The sequence below is a fragment of the Etheostoma cragini genome, chromosome 12 (genome assembly GCF_013103735.1).
Source record: "Etheostoma cragini isolate CJK2018 chromosome 12, CSU_Ecrag_1.0, whole genome shotgun sequence".
Lineage (NCBI taxonomy): Eukaryota > Metazoa > Chordata > Actinopteri > Perciformes > Percidae > Etheostoma > Etheostoma cragini.
Genome location: NC_048418.1, coordinates 24,073,671 through 24,097,281, shown reverse-complemented (window position 1 = coordinate 24,097,281; position 23,611 = coordinate 24,073,671). Strand labels below are relative to the sequence as shown.

The 23,611-nt window shown below is 41.0% G+C and overlaps 1 protein-coding gene across 1 annotated transcript; it reads left to right on the top strand.

The window, feature by feature from the left end:
* Positions 1–5,241: 5,241 nt before the first annotated feature.
* LOC117953750 (nuclear receptor ROR-beta-like) lies at positions 5,242–23,522 on the top strand. Its single transcript, XM_034887028.1, has 10 exons — positions 5,242–5,675; positions 14,029–14,114; positions 14,217–14,358; positions 15,262–15,777; positions 16,988–17,109; positions 17,785–17,917; positions 18,339–18,446; positions 19,038–19,148; positions 20,842–20,954; positions 21,053–23,522. Exons 1-10 carry the CDS (start codon positions 5,669–5,671, stop codon positions 21,212–21,214), a joined length of 1,500 nt encoding a protein of 499 aa, XP_034742919.1. The 5' UTR covers positions 5,242–5,668; the 3' UTR covers positions 21,215–23,522.
* Positions 23,523–23,611: the final 89 nt, after the last annotated feature.

The window sequence follows — 23,611 nt, the reverse complement described above, 5'->3', positions numbered from 1 at the left end:
TTCCATAAATCTTTGAGTCCGATTTCTGAAATCCTCGAGTCCGAGTCATCAGTGCGCGAGTCCCAGTCGAGAATAGCTACTTGAGGCGGAGTCCAGGACTCGAGTACTCTACCACTGGGATGAGGATGTGAAGTGCAGCCGAGGGATTAGGATGAGTATGCTGCGACAGGGAGGGATCGGTGTTTGAACTCATCTGGCACACTGACCTAGAGAGGCAGACAAACTCACCGCTCCAGATTACAGCGCCGTGCGTGGCTGCAGGCAGGGGGAGGGAAGGATTAATGCTGAGGAAAAAAAACAGTGAGATTAATCAAATGAGGGAAGAGGGAGTGAGGGATTACAGCTAAATAATCCCACCAAACTGACTGGCACAGTGCAGTACATGTGCATTTGTGTGTTTTAGCGATTTCGTGTGTGTGATGTACACATTAAAAGAAATTATGAAGTAAAAGATTTTAAATGACCCTTGTTCACATTAAAACGCATATGAACATTTTATAATGCGCAGTGGGAGAAAATAGACTGGAATGTAAGGAGTTGATGCTGCTGAGGCAGGGAGATTGGCCATGGGGCCCCACTGAAAACCATGTGCAGCCAATCAGTTACAGTTGGTCCCTCATCCCTACAAAGACTCTTTGATGTGAGCGAGACCTTTAAATTCAACCCCGGGGAGTCACAAGGCTGCACTGGCTTTGATCTGAGTCAGGAGAAACATTATGCCTATCCTTACAACAAGGGCCTGCGCAACTACATGTCTGCTCGCCTGACATTTAAAGAGTAGGCGACAACAAGCACAGGGTTCATGGGTGAGTGCTGGAAAATCAGCGTGCTAAACACAAATATATTCTAGATGGTGTGTGTACAATGGAGCTGTTCAAGGTGACAGCAATAAGTGTCACCCTTAACCTGCTGTAGCTGTGGCTCGCATCACGTGTGTTCTCATGCACAGTAACCGAAGAGAGTCCACTAGGTTGATTTTATATTAACCCTCCAGTTGTCCTCGGGTCAAATTTGACCCGTTTTTTGAAGTTTCTACATCCGATTCTTTCATCAAACTGTCCACAAATGACATGCATGGTTCCAGACAACACTCCTTGCAAGTTAAACAAAGATCGGTTCACTACTTCATTGAATGTTAAAAAAGAATTGACATAATTTCACATAAATTAGGTTTCTTGACCATGAATTCGAAAACAAATTAGTGTAAAACTGGTAATACTGTACATGGGTGTGAGTGGTGTGTACAGTACACTGATGGTAATGTAAAAAAACGAGGACAATTGTTTCAAAAGGCATCAAAAAAGTGTCTTAAATTATCTAAAAAGTGTTCAATTTCAGTTTGGAGGGGAGGACAAAACAAGGGTTAAAGATTAGTGCAGTGCCTGGTTAAAAACATGTCTGTTTGGAAGAGACTGGGGCAGGGCTAGAAGGGCGTAATGTGTGTGGCATCAGGTATACAACTTTTTTCAAAAGGAAATGAATGTGCTGTTTTTATTTAGCAGAATTGCATTGTGTTGCTCTATTCTATTGAATATTTCCTATATTTCGAAGCAGATTTTCAATCCTGTATTCAGATCAAATGAAATAGCCCCAGGGAACAGGCATTAAATTAGAATTGAAAGCTACCTTCACCAGACGTTAAGTCAATGTAAGCACATTGGGTTGATGTATTGCATACTTTTGGCTTCAAGCAAACATTCAAATGCAGGCACATACTGTGCAGTGTGAATAGTTGTAAAATTAAGAGTTTTACCTCAGAAAAAAAACACATTTTGACTACATCTTTTGACACTGCCATACCAACATTCCCAGTTAGGGAAATGATGAAAGACAACGGACTCATGCAAACACACAGAGGGTCCTCGCTTTGTTGTGTGTCACTCTTTTGCAGTGCATTTGATCAAAGAGAGCCTAAAATAATCTACGCAGGTGTAAACTGGAAATATCTCCCAATGCGACTCTGCATTAGGGATCATTTCTGTCTATCACTGTTCCACAGGACTGTCACTTTAAATGGCGTTTCTGTACTTGGAATGACTCCAGGCAAGGTGGACATTGGCTTCTTGGCCTCCTTCTCTTGTGTGTTTTGCAGCTTTGCTTGTTGTCACACAGTCTATGATGTAAATATCCGTCCATTTAGGTATTATTTCTCGCCCCCCTTCATCTGCTTCCTCATCCTGTTATGCTGCTGCCGAAAACCTTTCAGCTCTAAGCTCATCTTCTTCTTCTTTGCTTCTTCTTTCACGTCTTACTTTGTCATCGGGAAACAAAATGTCTGCCACGTACGAGCCATGCCAAAGCCCTCCTTCCACTCCCCGTCTCTCCTTCTTCTAACCAAGCTGCACAGCGCTTACGTAAGACCTGAGGTCAAAGTGTCACTGCTGTTGTCAAGGGAGACATAGACAGACAAAACAAACAGAGGGGCTTTAGAAGAGATGTGCACGGGGGTGAGAGAGAGGGGGAAAACCCACAGACACAAACGGAAGAGAGGAAAAGCTATGCAAAAAAAGGCTGGAAAAATAAGGATTTGAACATGTGTGCATAATACAAAAACACCAAGATGTCAGAATATATTTGTGGGCTAGCATTATGTGTGTGTGTGTGTGTGTGTGTGTGTGTGTGTGTGTGTGTGTGTGTGTGTGTGTGTGTGTGTGTGTGGTGTGTTTGTGTGAAACCCAAAAAGAACCCATGACTGTAGATGCTCTGTGCTCGGCTGCTCCACTAACCTAGTTTGAATCATCTTTGCTTTCATGCTGTTTCATAACACTGCTGCCAGAGCATTGCATCATAAGACCTTCCATAACCCCCCCACCCACCACCACCACCATCTACCATCCACCATCCAACATCCACCACCCAGCCACACCCCACAGTCACACACTGTCAAACGCAAATACTTACATCTTTATTAAAATGCCAATATTATGAAACAGAGACCTAGACACACAGGGTGAAAACAGGATCTGCAGCAATGTGCAATACAACAAAAACATGTTGTTTTTAGAAATCAAAACCATGGAAACCTATTCTGGTACAACTACAAAATACAAGGCAAGAATTTGAAAATGAGCCTAATAAGGACGCTTTAAGATTACCAGGGAAGATGAGCTGCATAATTTGTATCGGTGGAAAAAAATGATTTATGTGTTGTTGTTTTTCTACCAATTATTCACCTAAATATTTTCAGTACAGTACCACTGACAGCAATTACATCATATCAATTCCAGCTAAATAGAGCACGAAATGCAGAAAATCCATGTTATGTGGGCCTACTTCTTTACAAATCAATAGATGTCCGACTGACTGACTTTTGAAATGTCTCATGATATGTTATCGCTAAATTGTATTATTCAATGTTTGTTTTTGTTAAAGAAGGAGAAGAAAATCGCAATACTCAATACCATCAAACCGCAATACAGACAATCAGATAAAATCCAGAATCACAAATGAAAATGGCAATACAAATTGAATGGGCAACATGAAATGCATCATGAAAGAATTGAATTGAGACAAAAGTATTTACTGTATATTGCAGCCATAATAATTTGGAGTTACAAAATCTGCAAAGAAAGAGAGGATTTAGATGAGCAAAAATGAACACATAAGGGACAATTGTCAGTGGCTCACATACTGAGGTATGAATAAATAGCAGTATTCCTAGGTTTCCGGCACAAAACAGGAACCAGACTGCCATGTATCCGACTTTGTGAGGTCACTAGGTGTAAACTCTGAAGCTGCTTCACCGAAAATAAACTGAACGCTGGTGAGTAATCATTGGGCGAGCATCCAGGGACATTTTCGCAACAATTCTGTTCTAAGAACCCAACATAAAGCTCATTTAAGTATAGACAACAGCTCAAAAGTCCACAAAATGAGACACCTAGTTGCTGCAGCAACTCTGCATATATACTGTATTTATGTTGCCATCCAATTTAAAGTCATTTGTCTATAGTTTTGTTTTGTTTTTGGGAAAAGAGTGGTTTCATAAATGTTAATATACACTTTTAAAGGTGGAGGTTAAATGTACAACTGACTGGCATCGTGCAGTCTTTAAAGAAATTGTAAGTGTTGGGGTGACAACCATTAAGATTATATATTATTATTATTATATTATTTCTCTTATTTTAATTCATTGTTTGGCCTATATACAATGTCAGAAAATAGTGAAAAAGGATAATCATAAGCCCAAGGGTAACCATTCACAATACACGTATGTCTGGCACATACACATATGTCTGGCACATAATCAAACACTTAAAGATACAATAGTTAATTATCATACAAGGCTACAGAGCCGGTTTGATAACTTAAGCAAAACCTAATAATTAGAGCTCAATTAATTATAGGCAACATTCTACATTGTTACAGTGACTGGTGGAAATCCAGTCACTGGAAAGTGTGGGAAACAGCACGTCTCTTTTATTTATTTGATTTATTTCAGGTTTATTTAGCAGGTACAATTCAGACTAATGATCCAATATAAGCTGTAACATGTGTCAGAATTAGCCAGGAGGCTATTTTACATCTGCTGTCTGTAATACACAAATCTGCTATTGTATTATAATAACATAATACTATTTATTCCAGCATGGTAAAATCATTTCAATGCACACGTTTTACTTTATGATTCATAGCAGTGCCAAATGTGTGTGTTGTAAAGAAATATGACTCATATACATCCCTGGTGGGGTCCTTTTGCACTATGCTCCACAAAATAATACAATAATACATCACAATTCACTCCTGCACACTTTGCACTCTTCATTGCACTATTGCCTCTATATTGTTTCTGTTTAGAGTGTGTTTATATTAGTGTGTATATGTTAATTGGTTGATTCGTATTTGTAAGAGCATTGTGAGCAACCAAAGAAAAATGTTCCAAAGAAAAATTCCTTGTATGTGTCATCATATCTGGCAAATAAAGCTGATTCTGACTCTGATTCTGAATTTAATTCTGACTCTGATTCTGATTCTGACTCTAATTCTGACTCTAATTCTGACTCTTATTCTGATTCTGATTCTGATTCTAATTCTGATTCTGACTCTGACTCTGATTCTGATTCTGATTCTGATTCTGATTCTGATTCTGTCCCTGGACAAAAGTTTTCTGAAGTTTTAAAGCAGAACTGTTATTTGCTAGTCGGTGATCATCTTTATTTCTCACTGCACCACAGCACTTGTCAATCACACGGCCAGCCACCTTAAACTCGCTCCTCACCGCGCGCTCCCGCGAGAGCTGCGAGAGGAGCTCTCGGCAGTGAGATCATGGGAGAGTCCACGCTTGGAGAAAGTAGGTTAGCAGGGTAGACTAAAGAGGGAAGGAGGCAGAGCGCAAAGGGGGGGTCCGATCACCGGTCGTCCACCGTTGGACTAGTCTTTCAAAAAAAGTTCTATTCTCCAGTGCGCCGAGGCTGTGACGATGCGATCCAAAGCGACTTTATTCACTCTTTCATTCCGTTCGGACTTAACCGAGCGATAGAGGAGAGGAGTTTCGGATAGTTCTGTATTTTTTTTGGCCGTGCTTAACGAGATCTGTCTGCAGCCGGGGACCAAGTTAATATTTACAGAGCCAGTTCACTCCGGGCCCGGCGGTTTATTCTGTCACCTACATGAAACCCATGTAGCCGAGTGTTTCTACCGTCCAGCCAAGAGAAAAGACCACATCACAATGAGAGGTACGTTGGTTTTATTTCCCAATAGAAATGTGCATGTTAAGTTGAACTTGGTGAGGATCACAGTGTGCGTTTGTACGGGCTTGTACGGCACATGTGCGCGCACGGGGACTTGGTCCCAGTGCGCATTATTTCCTCATGACTGGATTATGGCTGCACAACACAGAGCCAGAGGTTGCATGTTTCAGCTCAACATGCACTGATAAACGGCTGGAGGAATATGCTTCAATCGTGAAAATCTAACTCAGATCAATTCAGTTAAAAAAAAAAAAAATCTCTTATGTGTCTTTATGGTAAAATCATCTCAATGCACACGTGCGTAATTTTGCTTTATGGGTCATGGCAGTGCCAAATGTGTCTGTTTTTAAAGAAATATGATTCATACACTTTACCTGGGGGAGACCTTTTGGAAAATTTGCCAGGGGATCCATGTTAGAGTTATGCAATAGAAAAAGGGAGGGGCATGAGAGGAGTTGTTGTTTTTTTGTTTTTTTGAACCAAAACTGCAATTATGCAATCATGATGTTACTCGAGCTTATCTGGTTTCTGCTCAGGTAATGAAAACTGATTAAAAAAGTGAACACTCTGCACAAATTTGCTTTAAAGAATGAGATTGGTATACAGTCATTTCATTTAGTGAGATATCTATATAAAATAAAACATTTGCAACCCTCTCTTGTGGTCAAGGTGGGCCTAGTTGTGAGTAGTGTTGTTGTTGGTGTAGTAGCGTGATGTTGTGATGTGATGGCTGTGCCAGCATGGCCGACTGTGTGAGTGCACAGGGGCAGAGGGATCTGGCTGTTCCACTGACCTAGTTATGTCACCCAACATTATACAGGCGTGCATTGACACTCGGCCTTTAGTGTGCCCCCCCCAGGATGCAGGCTAAGCTTGAACTTGGGGGCAGAGGGCAGCGGGTCTTTGTTAATAACTAGGAAGGTTGTTGCAGCCATCCGATTGGTTTTTTATCTGTAACATCCAAATATTCGTTAATTGAAATAGCCCTTCACTTGCAAGACCATGAATAATAATATTGATGAACATTAAAAAGAGGGCCACAAATGTGTGTTAGCAACACATAGGTGAAGCACCGGAAATCATCCTTGTCTTAATGTTTTCTTAGGGAGGTTCCATTTCTGGCAGGACATCCATGTGTAAACAAACCGTCGTATCCTCACTGGAAAAGCATTTTTATCCCAAATGAACACGCATACACACATTTGCATTCACACTTAGTCCAAATTGTTGAGTCATGGCAACAGCTTTGGTATGCTGACAGAGACCTGTTCTGATGTCTGGATCTATGACTCTTCACCGTACTGGATCACACTTCTGCAGAATGTATTCGTATTTATTACATGAAGACATTAGGGAAAAATCACAAGACACACGCCGGGTAGAAGAGGCCTATGGCATTCTTGGCTCGGTTCTAATCCCCCTCTGTGGGCCTCTGCTTGGCCTCCACTGGTATTTGCATCTTTTAAAATAGAGCCCCTTGATTTGAATGCACCAGCAGCCAGATAGGCAGATTGTAAATGCATTTTAAGTATGTGAGTGAAGACTCATCAGTTTTATTTTTACAAGAAGTAAAAACAGTACAAGAAGTATTCATTTATGTTTGTACTGTATTCATGTTGTCACTATACTTTATATATGTCCACACTGCACTACAATAGCATTTGTGCAATCCATTGTTTTAGCAACAAATTTTTAACCCAATCTTACTTTTTCACAAAATCGCACTTTACTGCTACTTTTGATTTCTTACTCTAGCTATGTCCTCAATCTCTTTTTTATTCATATTTTACCTTGAATCGGACTGTGAGCAACTGCAACTAAACTATTTCCCAGATCGTATCAATAAAGTCTTCTAATTCTGATTATTAGACAGTAAGATCCAAATATTTTGTGAGAGCTGCATGTTAGAGAATTGGGCTGTGTGTAATCAGTAAGACAGATCATAGATTTAAGCAGAGGTTGTGAGGTTGTCATGTTTTCATCATCTGATAACATGTCTGCTCTCCACCAGTCCATCGCCACATGCCATGAGACTTTCAAACACCTGGTGTTACTGAAATAGATAAAGAGGCGACAAGGGCCAGGCCAACCACAGTGGATTGTTGCCATACAGCTCTGAGCTGGCTGTAAGCCTACACCCAACTGTGAGGCATGACACACCAGTGCTTCCGCATTGCTAATATGCATAGTAGCATTTAGCACAAGGCCCCTCACCTCCTATTGAGTGAGTCTTCTTATGCTGTCGGTCATTCTTTTGCCAATGTCATGAAAAAAAAGCGAAAAGAACAACAGCTCCCATGATGCCCAAGGGCATTAGATAATTATAACTTACACCTTATTGTTGTAACACACAGGCCTGAATTACACACAAGCTCAGTACCTATACATGCACTAAATGCTGAGGCGTCAGAGTGGGGGGGCTTTCCCCAGAAAGTGGGTTTGTTGGTGGTTCGGTGCCTTGCTCAAGAGCACCTTGGCAGTGCCCAGGAGGTGAACTGGCGCCTCTCCAGCTACCAGACCACCCCCATACTTTGGTCCGTACGGGGACTTGAACCAGCGACACTCCGGTTACCAACCTAACTCCCTACGGGCTAAGCTACTGCCACCCCCATTGACAGACCTTCATCCACAGCACTGCAGAGGAGGGTCTGCTAGTCCACACAGCATTCCTGGATAGATTAAAAACATGCTCTGATTTATTGGCATTTCTTTAAACCAATCAAAATTGTCTTGGGGCGGAGCTAAGCGCCAGACATAGGCCGCCAGCTATCAGTCTGGATTTACCCTGATCTCAGGAGCAGTTAACCATAGTCCTCAAAAATCCACCAGAGGTTAAAATTACAACACAAAGGAAGCAGAAGATAACAGACATCCGGAGAACCACATCCGAAAAGAGTGACATCCGGTGGAATTTCGGCAGAACGATCCTGGAAGTGGAACATCGTGAATATAGACAACCCAAGGTCACATAGCATAGACTGAAGGTTATTGTGACTTGCAGCCTGTAATTACATTAAAACAGGTTATAAGATTATGAAACAGTCAGAGAAGTGAGGTGTGTGTGTGATATGTGATGGTGACTATGTGGAGGGTCAAAAATCTTTTTTTCCCCCCTCTGAGCTATATTGACACAACTCCTGCTGGAGCATTATTGGCTGTTTGATACCAGGAAGTGAAGACTTGGGATTCACTCTGCCTCTCTCTATCCCCTCCAGCCTCACTCAATTAGCCTTTTGTAGAGATTACACATTTGGGTGTATACCTCACAAAGTAGCCGCCCCACTGCTCAAACACCGTTCTTTGTTTGCCGTTTGCGTGACTTATCATTTATCAGCTATACCGCTAGCATTTTTGACTTAGTTCATGTGTTAGTTGGGTGAGAAATGTAAAGCGCTGCGTGCAGCTTTTAGCAATTTAGTTTGGCAAAAAGCAAGATTAGTATTGACCTTCTAGGAATGCAGACTCTCTCCAGAGAGCTAAAGGTCAGATGCCTAGACTACTGGTATTTTAGTGCAGGTCAGCACTTACATTCAGGGTTAAAGGTGAATGTTGCATTAATGTTAGTGTGGCCACTACTGCCGTTGTGTCTCTATCAGCATTGTTAGACAGTTGAATCTTTCATATCTGTAAAGTAGAGACTGAACGATGAAGGATTTTTAATGCCGATACGAGTATTTGATTATTTAAAAATCTGATATGCCGATATATCGACCGATATACAGTATATATTTTTTTTTAAATCCAGAAACGTTCAAGAACGTTTCAGAAACATAAACAGATTTCCCTAACATTAGTTATTTTTAGTTATTTATGAGTTCTCACTAAAATAATATGAACAGAACAGAGGAACGTCAAAATATTTGAAGGTTCTGATAAATGAAATGTAGAAAAATACAAACTTAAGATATGAAACTTAAAGTCCTTTGAACAATAACACAATACCCCAAAAAATGTTGCCAACAGGGACGTTGTAGAGCGTCCTCTGGTGGACAGACTATGCAACGCCATCACTAACAGGGACGTTGTAGAGCGTCCTCTGGTGGACAGACTATGCAATGCCATCACTAACAGGGACATCGTAGAGTGTCCTCTGGTGGACAGACTATGCAACGCTAACACCAACAGGGACGTTGTAGAGCGTCCTCTGGTGGACAGACTATGTAACGCCAACGCTAATAACATGGTTGACCATCCGTTTTTATTTGTTAAGTAATCATTTATCAGAATCTTTTATTTGTTCTGATGAATGAATATTTAAAAAAATATTATAATTGCCGATACCGATAGATCGGGACATGCCTAATATCGGATACTGTAAAGTAAGCTCACTGTCAGCGCCAAACGGAATCTGCGGATGCAGAATTTCCCGCAGATTAAAAATATATGTATAATTAAACTCTGGATGTTAATGTTTTCTGGGCCTGCTCATTGTCATTGAATGTTTATCTCATAACGGCAGCATTTTCTGTAGAGCTGAAAGCATTATGCAATTATTTGATCAGTAGATTGACAGAAAATGAGTCGCTTTTGAAGCAATAATGCAGAACAAGCTCTTATTCTAGCTTCTCCAATGTGGATATCTGGTGGTTTTCTCCCTATTATTTGATAGTAAACTGAAAACTGCTGGGTTTTGGACAGTTGGCACAACATTTAGGGCATTTTCACTGTTTCGGGAGGTTTTCTTTTACAGGAGAATTACTCAAGACTAGGGGTCTCAAAAATAGCAACTGTATCAGTTTCAATACCGTCATTAAAAAAATGCAATGCACTTATATAGGAGACAAGGAGTAAATATTATATATCATTTACTTAATGCCTAAAAATACTTATGTGTGGTTGCCATAACGTGACAGTGTGGAAAAGAAAGAGAGAGAGAGAGGGGAAAGATGGCGAGTTGTGCACCCAGTGACCTGGTCTGGAAGAAGACCAGGACTTCTGCAGTCTGGCAGCATCTGGGGTTCCACCCTAATGAGAAGGGAGTGTGTTCAGTGTCAGGGTGTTGGTCTTCACTTTCTGAACGGTGAAGGCTCACGCCAACAGTTTGGTGACGTCGTCTGAGCCTGACGTCATCATTTTTAATTTTTAATGAATCACGATAATACTGTATAAATAGGTTTGACATTAAAAATGGGATACCGTCCAACTGTAATCAAGACAATACTATAAGTACCAATGAGTAATCAATTCATTAAATATAAATGCTAAAGAAACACACTCCCACGCCACTAATTAGTGTTACACAACATAGTTGTGCAAGCTACCGCTGACAATGACCCTGAAGAAGACTTATTTCAGTTGCAACGTGCTGGTTATTTTAAATACATATTGCCATGGAAAATATAGTCATTTTCATGTTGTCACAAACCCGACAGTGTGCCTTGGATTGTTTCGGAAGGAGTCTTGCATTTGAAAGCAGATTCTGCCCATGCAAAGTACCCAAAGAGCAACTGTATGGGAACACTACAAAGACCCAGCTGCGCTTCTACTCCATTTTCTTCACAATAATAAAGTAATTGTAAGCTGCAGCCCTATTTTGTTTTTTTCTATTGGTTCAGTGCTATAGGTCGTCAAGACGTCCCTGTTAATTTCCTGTACTGTATTCATTGTATGTAGGTAATTAGTTTAACTGGATAGTAATCTTTGGGGTTGTGCCTGGATGTCTGCAGAGTGTCAGAGAAGAGAAGTGAGAAAGCATGGATGTGTGGTTGTAGCAATAGTGTTGGGTGGCTAAGCATATGTGTATGTCTGGCTCTCGGCACAGGATAAGAAAAGATCGGGATGAAGCAGCGGCTCAATGTCAAAGACAGGGAGTGGGGTGAATATCTGACATTCAAGTTCAGAGTAAGTCTGCCTTGAGTGGACTGTTGCAAGGTATGCTATAGGCTATTACGGTCAAGTCAGACGTGGTTTATCATTAACTAAACAGTGGAGTGCCTGACTTTTGCATAGAAATCAGTCTATAAGGAAATAGTCTCATGGTAAATCAGAGAAGATTTGTGTTGGGCGTTAACATAACTGATTTAGTTCAGTTTGTCTTGGCTTATCACCATTGCCTTGCTTGGTTAATTATGCAGTTATGTAACATAGCCAGTTGTGTGATTCATTCTAGGAGTCTTCAAGGAAACGTTTGAAGGGGGAAATCTAAGCAATGTTCGGCTCCACCTTAAAACTGGTTTGCGGAAAGTCAGGATTATGCATGGGTCCCTCCTCCCTCTCCTCCCGCAGTGGGAAAGTGTGTCAGTAGGACAGAATTTGCACATGGGCTGACAGGCTACAGCGCAAGAGTGACGGAACACTCAGCCAATACCGGGGAGGCTGCGAACGCCGCTCAGCCAGCAGGAAAGAGAGAATCTGAGGGGAGTGCGGGGTGTCAGTGTTGCTAGACTGAGCCTACTGAATGAGTGTTGTGAGGAATGCTCACAGACCAGTTATATAATCATGAGACGAGGATGGGGTGGAAAGAACCTGAGACGGAAGGAGGGAGGGAGCTATTTCTTTCCATTGCATGCCTGCAGCTGCCCTGATAAGTTTGAGTATCTTAATCAACAGTTTGAAAGAAGAGACAGCTGACTCTGTTAATACAGTGAAGGGCAATACACTGAGTGGATAATATAGGTTGGGTTTTCCAGTACCTAAGAGTGCAACAATTATGCCTCAAAAACATTAAGAAAAGTGGTTTTCCATACATCCTCAAGTTGTACAAATGACATTTTGTATATCACTGATGCAAGGTTGAGAAACTGCTATCTTTGTAGCTGCTGTTGTTTGCTTTCTCGGTTAAGAAAGAAGGAGTTTGTGTCATGTGTGCAAGTGTCATGTGACTCCCTATCTGTCTGTGTGCTCTGTTCCCTCATGGGGGCCACATGAAGGGTGCAGTTCATGCCAAATGATCTGGTCTTGTACTGCATGTGCTTTTTAAGGGACAGTTTGTCTGCAAGACTGTTGCCATTAATAAAACATTTTTAATCAACAATTGAAGTAATTCAAATGTATGTAACTTCAGTAATGCTACATTGTTGCTCACTGGACCCATTACAAGATGTTTTTGATATTTGTCTTTGATTACTACACTCGGGTGAAAAGTCTCTGTTACAAATGTGTTGAGAAATTTCTAATATTAATGATAAAAATCCGTAATAACGTGTTTTACAAAACTATGTGAAAGACAGCGAAGTTCAACAGAAAAAAATAGGTTATGTTAAAGGCATTCACACCTGATTTTCGCTAACATAGGATTTTCAGTTTTTAAGTCATGGTCCCCCCTGCCAGGACTACGGACTGTACTTGGATTCAAAGGGGACATGAAATGTATCTACTGGATGTGTCTAAACCTTCTAACATTGTCTGTAAAATCTTATAAAACTAAATCTGAATCTCAGTGGCTCCAAGCGAAATGAAGGAAGGCAGAGATGGATGGAACATAACCAAATGAAAAAGAAATGGTTAAAAAAACTCTGCGGATTGTGCATTTGTATCAACTGGAGGCAGAGAGATGGCCTTCTAATATATCTCAGAGTACATAGAGGGACAGCAGTCTAACTGAGACAAGATAGCATGGGCGACCTTTTTAATGTCTACAGACGATACAAAGGAAAACATGATAGCCCAATATTAATGACCAGGAAAAGAAAGTCAAAAACCGTGTCTTAAATACGGCTGGCTTGTTTTATTGAGTTAAAGGATCTACAGTGATCATGTTTCTGCCATCTTTTCAGATTCAAGAGAGATTAACTGTACAGCTATATCATTAGCATGCCATTGGAAATTGATATGTTTTGTGACTTTATACCCAAAGGGGTACAAATAAATGGAGAGTATTAAGAGACAGGTAAGTGACTCCTGGGTAACACCCATAGACTTTTCTTTTTTACAGTCTATGGTAACACCATTAGCGATAGAGGCCTTTTCAAATACAACACAAAAAGCAGTAATTAGGTGTGGTGAGAGCTAGACCAGCTTCAACCTGAGCTCAAACCCAGGAGGATTACAAGCAAACATTACTATTAGTTCATTCAGTTCATTGTTAGTTAAAAAATATATATTATTCACAACGAAAATCCTTGACAAATCTTGAAAATAAAGTCTGCCACTCATTTGTCAAATATGGGCTTCTGTGGAAGTGTGTGTTATGTCTGAGTGTGTGTATCAGATATCATGTTATTGTTTAGATATTACTTGTTTTTGACCATGGTTCACAGTATGACTCAGTCGTGTCAAACAAGCAGAAGATGTAAATGTGCACTTTGCTAAGCAGATGCTGACTGATGGTCTTAACTTTAGTCCACTTTGTATGTACAGTAGATCTGACCTCCTGGCAATGTTGTTTGTGCTCCTGCAGCTCAGATCGAGGTCATCCCCTGTAAGATCTGTGGGGACAAGTCCTCAGGAATCCACTATGGAGTCATCACCTGCGAAGGCTGCAAGGTGAGGAGAAAACACAGGGAGTTAACCAGGCTTCCGAACTTTACTTCAACCAATCCGTTTTACCTCAAATGTGCATGTCATTTACTGTGTGTGTGTGTTTAGGGTTTCTTCCGTCGCAGCCAGCAGAACAATGCCATGTACTCGTGTTCCCGCCAGAGGAACTGCCTGATCGACCGAACTAACCGTAACCGATGCCAGCACTGCCGCCTACAAAAGTGTCTGGCTTTGGGCATGAGCAGAGATGGTAAACACACACAAAGGGCCCTATCTTACACCCATCATGCACCCACGTTGTTTAAATAGCACATGCACCTGCGCCCATCTATGTGCTCATGGGCGTGCTGGTCTTACAGGGAGGTGTGTTCAGAATTCATGCTATCGTGAGGCCGTGGGAAGTGATCGCGCCATTGAACATCAAAAACCTGATCTGAAGTCAATAATTTCTTTTTTATTTTAACAGTGCATTAGAACAATGCGTTTAGGCTTATGCACAGCACACACTAGGCTTGTTACACACACGGGAAAGCGCAGAAGCACACACACATGCAAAAGATCACGTATAAAAATATTACAGTGCAAATCCATCATCATAATAGAAATGCGCCAAGGTACAAACGTGCCTGGCTTTTAAAGAGAATGGGAGATGTCACTCTGATTGGTTTATTACGCACTATATCATCTTTACACACTTCCATTAACCATGACATTCAGCAGTGAGCTGAGTTTTGTTCACCTTCCTATTACACATGGGTCGTTTAGTAGATGTGTTTCTCCAGCAAATCCCAATATGTGTGTTCTTAATTTAAAGCTGATACCAGGAGCAGTTGAAGTCATAGGGCTTAGTTTCACATTAGCCGTCGTAGCAAGGCTCGCCACTTGTTGTTTTTCAGGTTGTTGACAGAAAACAAGGACTGGAACATACAGTACTTAGAGATAAGGTGGCACACAAAGAACATCATTTTGTAATTTGATTGAGGTTACATGTAGAAACCAGATGTGAAATGCATTAGGTTTGACTACACAAAACTTGCTAAATCTGTGCACTAAAGAAAAAATGAATAAAATATGTTTAACGTGTATTCGTAAGGTGTCTATGAATTGTTTTTCTTTGTCTGTTTGTCTACTTTAATGTATTTTCTCTCTGCAGCGGTTAAGTTTGGCCGTATGTCCAAGAAGCAGCGTGACAGCCTCTACGCTGAAGTGCAAAAACACCAGAAGTCCCAGGAGTGTGTGAGTTCTGCCGGCGGGGGTCCCACTGCTCTGTCTCTACCCAAGAAGGAGGCCGTCTGTGGCGTGGAGGATGGCGAAGAGGCTCTGAGCCGGTCCTACAGCAGCGGGGGCTCCCCCCTGAGCGACCTGGATGACATCGCAGCGCTGCCTGACCTGTTTGACCTGCCGCTGACTCCCGAGGAGGCCCGCAAGTACTGCAGCCTGGAGGTGGTCGGCAGCGGAGCCAGCACCGGGAACACCTCCAAGTCAACGTCCTCGTCTTCCTCTCCCTCATCCCTGTCTAATCAGAATTCCCCGCGGCAGACTATGCTGGACGGGCCAGACAGCAACGGGATCCAGCTCCTGCATACACACTCCCACACGCACCCGCTGCTGGGACACACACATGCACTGCTGGACCATCTGCCTGATGACTGCTCAATAACAGACCTTGGTGAGTACTGATTATGATAAATAACATATCATTTCTTCTTTTATTCACTCAGGGTGTAGAAGAACACCGTAAAACCTCAAATGTCGGTTGGGGCTTTTATTGAATTAAATTAAGAGAGAATTGCAGGATATTATAAGCGAGATAGGCGTTTATTTTTGAGGTCTCCTTTTTATAGTTTTAATTGCTTTTTCATGTAATTTCCCTCTGCATGCTCCTAATCCAAACTCAACACTTGTTCTAACTGTTTGACATGAAATCACTCACTGAACAGTTCATTACTCTTTTCCTTGTGAAACATTTTCCATAAATGTTGACTTTCAATAACAGCAATTTACGTTATGATAGTATTTCTGGTACAAAAGAATATGCCATGAGCATGTACTATTGGATATGTATGTATTTCTACTTTTATCGTAGGAAATATAGTCAATTATAAAGGAAATGAAACTCAATGAAATGAAGGCAAATCTAATTTGTAAAAAAAGATGGATTCAATGAAAACAAACAAAGATAAAGCACAAGGACACACTGGATCTCATAAATATGTTATGAAAAAAAAAAAAAAAGGAAGAACCAGACGGGTACATGGCATTTGGGACAGCAAAACAGGACAAGGACAAGGTTGGATGGGCAAACCAAGCAGGAACCACGCAACATGAAACAGGCATGAGACATACAGCAGTATAAACTCAAACACAGGGATAGAGAAAGAGATGGTGGTGTAGGGGTATTTATAGAGGTAAGGAAGCACAAGCATTTTTAGAGAGGTGTCTCTGGGGGCCTTGGAGAAGAATAAATTTGTTTTTCATTTAACATAATTATGGTTGCTGGCAACAACAAACTGCAAGCAGGCTTTGAATAGGGCTCCGGGGACTTTTAAAGGAAGCAGTGAATAAAGATTGTGACTGGTGGGTATTGTAAGTGCAGGAGGTGGAAAAGATCCTAACAGAAATAAATAAAATAAGTAGATGAGCCGTTTAATCAGTGTTGGGGGCATCAGTGGCAAACTGATGCAAAGCATCTAGGTAATCAGGCTCTTGCGGGCATGATCTGTGGATATGTAAATAATCCCACTTACACTCAAACCTGCTGCCACTACAGACCACACTGATGATTGTTTATGTATGCTTTTTCTTTCTTTCTTTCTTTCTTTCTTTCTTTCTTTCTTTCTTTCTTTCTTTCTTTCTTTCTTTCTTTCTTTCTTTCACAGAGCGTATCACTCAGGGTATTGTTAAGTCTCACTTAGAGACGTGTCAGTACAGCAGTGAAGACATGAAGAGATTTACCTGGATACAATACGCACCTGAAGAAACGCGTGCTTATCAAAGCAAGGTACAGGATGCACACTTTAAACCCCCTGTGTGTTTGTGTGTGTGTGTGTGTGTGTCTGTGTGTGTGTGTGTGTGTGTGTGTGTGTGTGTGTGTGTGAAGTCTGCTGGCGTCACATGACTTTATAGCAGTGTATTAATACTAGATCAGAATAACAGCTCAGTGTCATTCGCTGTTTATCAGCATGCAGAAGCTTGAGTGATGTGTTATGGTCACCGCTGAGAAAGGACAACAACAGCATTGAGTTTTGGAGACAAAGAGGATTTAAAAGATATTTAACTCTACTGAAGAGACAATGTTTTTTTTAATCCTTTGTGACCTCCTTGATAGGATGGGATAAACAGTACTAGCGACTGCGTGTGGGCGGGGGAGTGGGGGATTGGGGGAGTGGGGGTGGTGCGCAGGCTCACCCAAGGCTCGCGGACAGTGTTGTTGTCATAACTTAGAAGGCCTCATGGGGGCGACAGAAACAACGCTCTATAGCTTTAAATACAATAGCAATAAAAAAGAAAAGAAAACGTAAAAGGCCTACTTTACCAATATATTGTTTTTCAGTGTGTAAGCAAATCATATCTGTAATTTCCACACACAAAAATCAAAACAGCACAAGTAACGAATAACTACTCTATTATATATGTCAATTGACTTGTACCACTCTATTTTTGTCTCTTTTTCCAGTCAGCTGAATGGATGTGGCAGCAGTGTGCACACCACATCACTAATGCCATCCAATGTGTGGTGGAGTTTGCCAAACGCATCGCAGGCTTCATGGACCTGTGCCAGAATGATCAGATTATACTGCTGAAAGCCGGTCAGTGTCTAAAAGTGCTCTAAGTCTAAATACTTAATTAACCGAGCTCATTCTTTCAATGTAAATAAAGTCTGAAAACCTGCTAACTTTAGTCCTGTCCTGTTTTTTTTTGTCTTCCACCTTGTACCTTTGCCTTTTTTCCCATTCATTTTTGGGTTGTAATAAATCACACATGTGATTCAAACACTGGGGGAAAAACAAATTACTTACTCATTTAACTTGCATATAATTGTCAATGCATTTACTTAATGTTAATCTTTGTGGAAACTTGTGGATATCCATGTTATCTTGCCTCAAAAATATTATATATGCTGTGCACCAATGTTGGAGCATCTTTGCCACTCTCTGTCCCTCCCTTTCCCCTTCCTCTTCTTTTTCCATCTTTCTGTGTCTATGTCTCAACCTGGGCCTTCCCTTCCAGGCTGTCTGGAGGTCCTGCTGATACGTATGTGCCGAGCATTCAACGTCAACAACAGCACTATTTTCTTTAATGGGAAGTTTGCTCCGGCTCCGTTCTTTAAAGCACTTGGTGAGTATCAGATGTAGTTTTTTTTACCCTCTAAAGCATCAAGATGTTTGACAGGGTGACACATGAAAGCCTTGTAGGTTTTTTTCCACACGCACTGGGACCATGAATGCCTCTGCTCATAACGAGATACCTCTGCATTGGCTGATTGACTTTTTTAAATGACCTGACTGGTAATTTGTTGATAAAATGACTCTAAGGCAATAATGTCAGCTTCAATCTTGTCAATAGCAGCACAGTAAAGCCAGAAATGGTTTTAAAGAGATATAATGGAGAGCCTCCAGCTGGATGTTGGTTTTGAATTTCTGAAGCACTAGCTTGTCTCTTTAGTACCCCCAGAACTGTTTTATTACCAAAGCAGTCTAATGGGGAAAAACAAACACCATTAAACGCACGAGTAAACAGTGTGATAAACTCATTTAAGAGAAAATATATTATGTCAGTCTATACAGCAGTTTCTCTGTGAGGAAAAGAAATGGATTCCTCATCATTCTAGGTCTCTCCTGGGTTTGTTAATTCAGTATGGCAGCCCTAATACATTCTTCAAGTGATTCTTGTTGTGAACTGATGTATTGATTTCCTGTCTTTTTGCAGGTTGCGATGACCTGGTCAGTGCAGTGTTTGATCTGGGAAAAGGATTCTGCCGTCTACAGCTGTCTGACGAAGAGATGGCTCTGTTTAGCGCCGCCGTTATTTTTTCTCCTGGTGATTGTTTTTTTCCTTCATCTCTTTCTTGCCCACACAAACATGTTCATGAAGAAGTGTACGTTATACTGCGATATTGTAATAGTCTATGCAATGCTGTTCTGTCTTTGGTTAAGAAGACCATACTGGTATTCAAAGCCACACAACATATTTTTTGTTGTTGATGTGTCACACATGTAGATTTTCAATTTGTTATTGTGGATTATTTCACTAATTTATCTAGGGTTTTCATTGTAACTGGTCACTATTCCCCATGTGTCTAACTTCTGACTTTAGAAAGCAAAGAAAGGACTTAGTACATGACGTCATATCTTAAATAATGCTGGACATCTTTAAAAGCAGAAGCCTTCTGTGAAGCCAAACATTGTTTGAACTCACAGACCTTAAAGCCTCTGAAGACCCATTAGGTGTTTCCAGTTATTCTGGTTGATTAGATTATTTTCAGGTTGAAAGTGGGCTGGAGCTTTAATGGGAACTTATTAGGTCACATATCGCCTAATAGGTGCAACAACACTAATGGTGCGTTCATGCCACCTGGGAATATAAGGGATCGCCCCATGATTATGTTGTTTTTCCGACTGCCAGCGTTCACATGGTCGGTGTCACTGCCCGATGTGAGTCGAGTGCAGATTGGAGTCGTGCATGTGTCACTTTGCGACGAGTGAAGATGTGAGTTAGGCATGCGTCATGCGTTTCACTTTGTGACAAGTAGCATACAAGATGCTAACAAGAGACTTCCGTAATGTCAATACAGTAAAAATGGACCTACTTGACAAATTTGGTTCCCAAGTTAGCATCAAACGCAACAAAAGCTGTCAGTGGAATCGGTGTTTCAAGCTAACGTTAGCAACTTGTTGCGTTACTGCCACCAACTGTTGGACGTAGCCTACAGCATCAGGTGTCTGAAAACATGGAGGCCACTTTAGCAAAGGACACTCCAAAGCTATTCAATTACACATTACTTTCCTCACTACAGTTTGTACAAGAGCTCCAGACATAGGCCTACTTAACTTGAATTGGTTTACTTGTTACTGGCAATAGCGCACAACTTTTATAACTAATTTAAGTTACTCTGTGGAAGCCAATGGACGACTACTACCTAAATCGATAGCACATTGTGGACGTTGGCAAATATATTACATGCATGCGTGAATTTTCTATATTTAGGAAAACAATCAGTTGTCAACCAACTACAAAACTCTGTCAGCAAAATGTAGCCCCAGGTTCTCACCTCTGATTACAAAGGAAGTGACGTGAATGATGACGTTTTTACTGGGGAAATGTTTTTCCGATGCCCATGAACGCACGGTGATGAACTGATCTCTCAGTTTAACCACACCCACACGGTCCTGGAAAAAGTCCAATCAGCCACATTAACTATAAACACCTGTGTGGGTGTTCAGGGCCTTTAGCGGTTCATTATAGTGGAGATCATTTTAAACAAAGGATCCCTTATTTAATAAGTTTTTAAACATAATAAATATGTCGGGCTGAATTTTGGGAAATGTGTTAAAACGATGTGCAAGACTTCTCATATATTTCCATTTGATTGAATGGTGCAGCCATTAAAGAAAGTCTTGTACTCGTCAATCGGGACCTGACATGGAACATATACTGCCGGACAATGTGGATTAAAGCTACTTAAGCAGAAGCAAAACTGTAAGTTAATGAGTTTGTATTTTCTTTCCTGTAGATCGACCCTGGCTAACAGAAGGCCAAAAGGTTCAGAAACTCCAGGAGAAGGTCTACCTGGCTCTGCAGCACAGTCTACACAAGAGTGGTGCTTCAAACGAGAAACTGGACAAGGTAACAGCAGTCCGAGCTCTTCCTAAACCCATGCAAATGTACACACGTAAAGACACATATTCATGAATTAACCTTTTGTGTATCTTCTGTCCCAACAGATGGTGTCCAAGCTGCCCACAATGAAGTCTATCTGTAACCTCCACGTTGATAAACTTGAGTTTTTCCGTTTGGTCCACCCAGATACCGCGTACAGTTTCCCACCACTGTACCGGGAAGTGTTTGGCAGCGAGATGTCTCTGCCGGACTCCACCAACAGCTAGACAGACAGGCCGAGACAAAACAAGAGAGATGGACAAAGTATATTAAGAAGTAGGAAAGCAAAAAAGGAGAGACAGAGAAGGATAGAGATGTTGAAGCTCAATGACCAGCAGTTATGAGACAATCCAGAACTTTAAATACTCCGTCTCCAATGATCCCAAAGTAGCTCCACTTTCCCAGCAGGCAAAGCACCTTACACTACAGACCACACATGCTCATGGTCCTCGGCATATTGTAGCATTAACAAGTGGATGGGCATCCTAATAATACAGCTCCAAGCTTTAACACTTGTTAAACCACTGAGGTTTACCCAACCAGATATGAATGTACCTCACCAATAAGCACCAGTGCACAAGCCAGAACCCAACAACAATGAATGTACAACCCTGCCACTCTAAGATAGAGTTTTACATAAAGTATTAGAATGAAGTTGTGTTGATTCGCCAGGTAGTGTATTAATACAGCTCTCAGTCGATATTTCTTACTATATATGGCTAATACTTCTTAGTTTGGTACACATGCATATTCATGCAGACAATATCATTGTACTGACCATCAATTAGGGACCAAGAGAAATTTTCTCTGATATAAAAAGAAACACATAGATAGGATATGACTTACGGCTTAGGCTGACCTCTTTAATCAGCTGAGAACCAGCTTCCCACACATGTAGACGGTGTTCGGTGCTGCCTTTTTGTAAACTCGTGTAATGCAATGAGAAACCTCAGTCCCACGCACCCCTTTCCTTGTAAATGCCCCTTAGAGACAGGACAAGATGAAATTATCTTTAATTTATATACACATTTATAAACAAATATTTTAAATAAAAATGTAAATAGATGACTATATGTAGAGTTAGAATGTGTGAGTTCAGTTAAGAGAGAAAGGGAGAGAAAAGTGCATCGTAAGAGATAGAGATAAAGATGGATATTTCAGGAAAACTAATATTTGGACTCAAATCGTTTTCTGGACTACTTCCTCTCTTTTGACAGTACTCTCAGGTTTCCATGGCAACGGCCCCCTCTCGGCCTGATGGCAAAATCCAGCTGGGTTTGGCGCGGTTACGACGCAAAACACTTGTTGGCTTTGCAGACGCGACACAGCAGGTGGGGCAGTGTCCCCCCAAACAAAGACGGACCAACATTGCCTTGGTTTTGCATTTAAACTGAGAAACTGTTGGCGCTGCCACCCTCGGCTCAAAAGACAAGAGGACAAATAAAGGACACTAAGGAAGAGACAAAAGCAAAGCAAGAGATGACGTCATGAACTGTAGAATAAAATACACCGGGTTTCCCTACCTGTTTCTAACCAGCAGTCAGTACCGTTTGTGTAGTATAATTGTCTTTCACTCATAAGGTTTCAGTTGGTTACAAGCCGGAATGATGATGATCTAAAATATGTATCATAAACCCTCCACGCTGGTTGGAACAACTGTATTATTTTGTACATTTGCTGTTCCTATCTCCTTTAGTCCCAAACACCAAGCACTTGTACTTTCCTCTTCCTCACTGGACACTAGTCTAAGGCCAGACAGAGCTAGCAGCTGCCCCCCTGAGTTGAGCCTCAATGCCAGTAAGGCTTTTCAGTCAAACTGCTTTATTAATTTAGTTTTTTATTCAATATCTGTCACCCATAACTGTTTACATTTTTCACGCACGTAAATCACACGCTCTCTGAAGTTTGCTAGCACATTGAGATGATGATGATAGTGTCTTACTCTGGGTGCCGTGAAGTTCTTGAGCAGAGTCTGAGTACCTGCGTCTCAGGGAGCTGGCTGTGGTCTCTTGTCCCTTTATTACCAGTGTCATTGTTCAGCCCCGTGCTCCTCACACCTTTGCACCTCATATGAGACCCGTAACCATAATCACTGTGGACGTAAGTTCTATTTTTGTGAATGTTACTCACAAAGTGTCAAAGCCCTTCCCATTTGTTCTAATATTGTGACGTCAAATTTACAAAACATAGGATTAAAAAAAAAAAAAATCAACACCAATGAATAAATCATTTAGAGTTAAATATGAATTCCTTACAAGGGTTAAATGTTTGTTTTTGTTGTGATTTTTATTTGTCTTTATGTGTCTCCACTTTTGTTTTGAAAAGTCAGTGATCTATTTTTTTTATTAAAAAAGATTAGGTAAAAACAAAAAAAGAGTAGTTTGTCTCCCTTCTCTTTCCCTGTATGACAAAATGTACAAGAGGTCTATTAATAGTCCAAAAGTAACTGAGTTACACAGCTCGATAAATATTGTTGTCCAATGGGATACATTATATGTGGTTTTAAGAATGTAATAAATGGTTTCTTTGTCTTTTCAAATGTTTATTGAGTCTTTTTTTGAACATGAAAGTGGCTGTTTTTCTACGTTATATATCGTAAATGAAATATTATTTTGGAACATTTA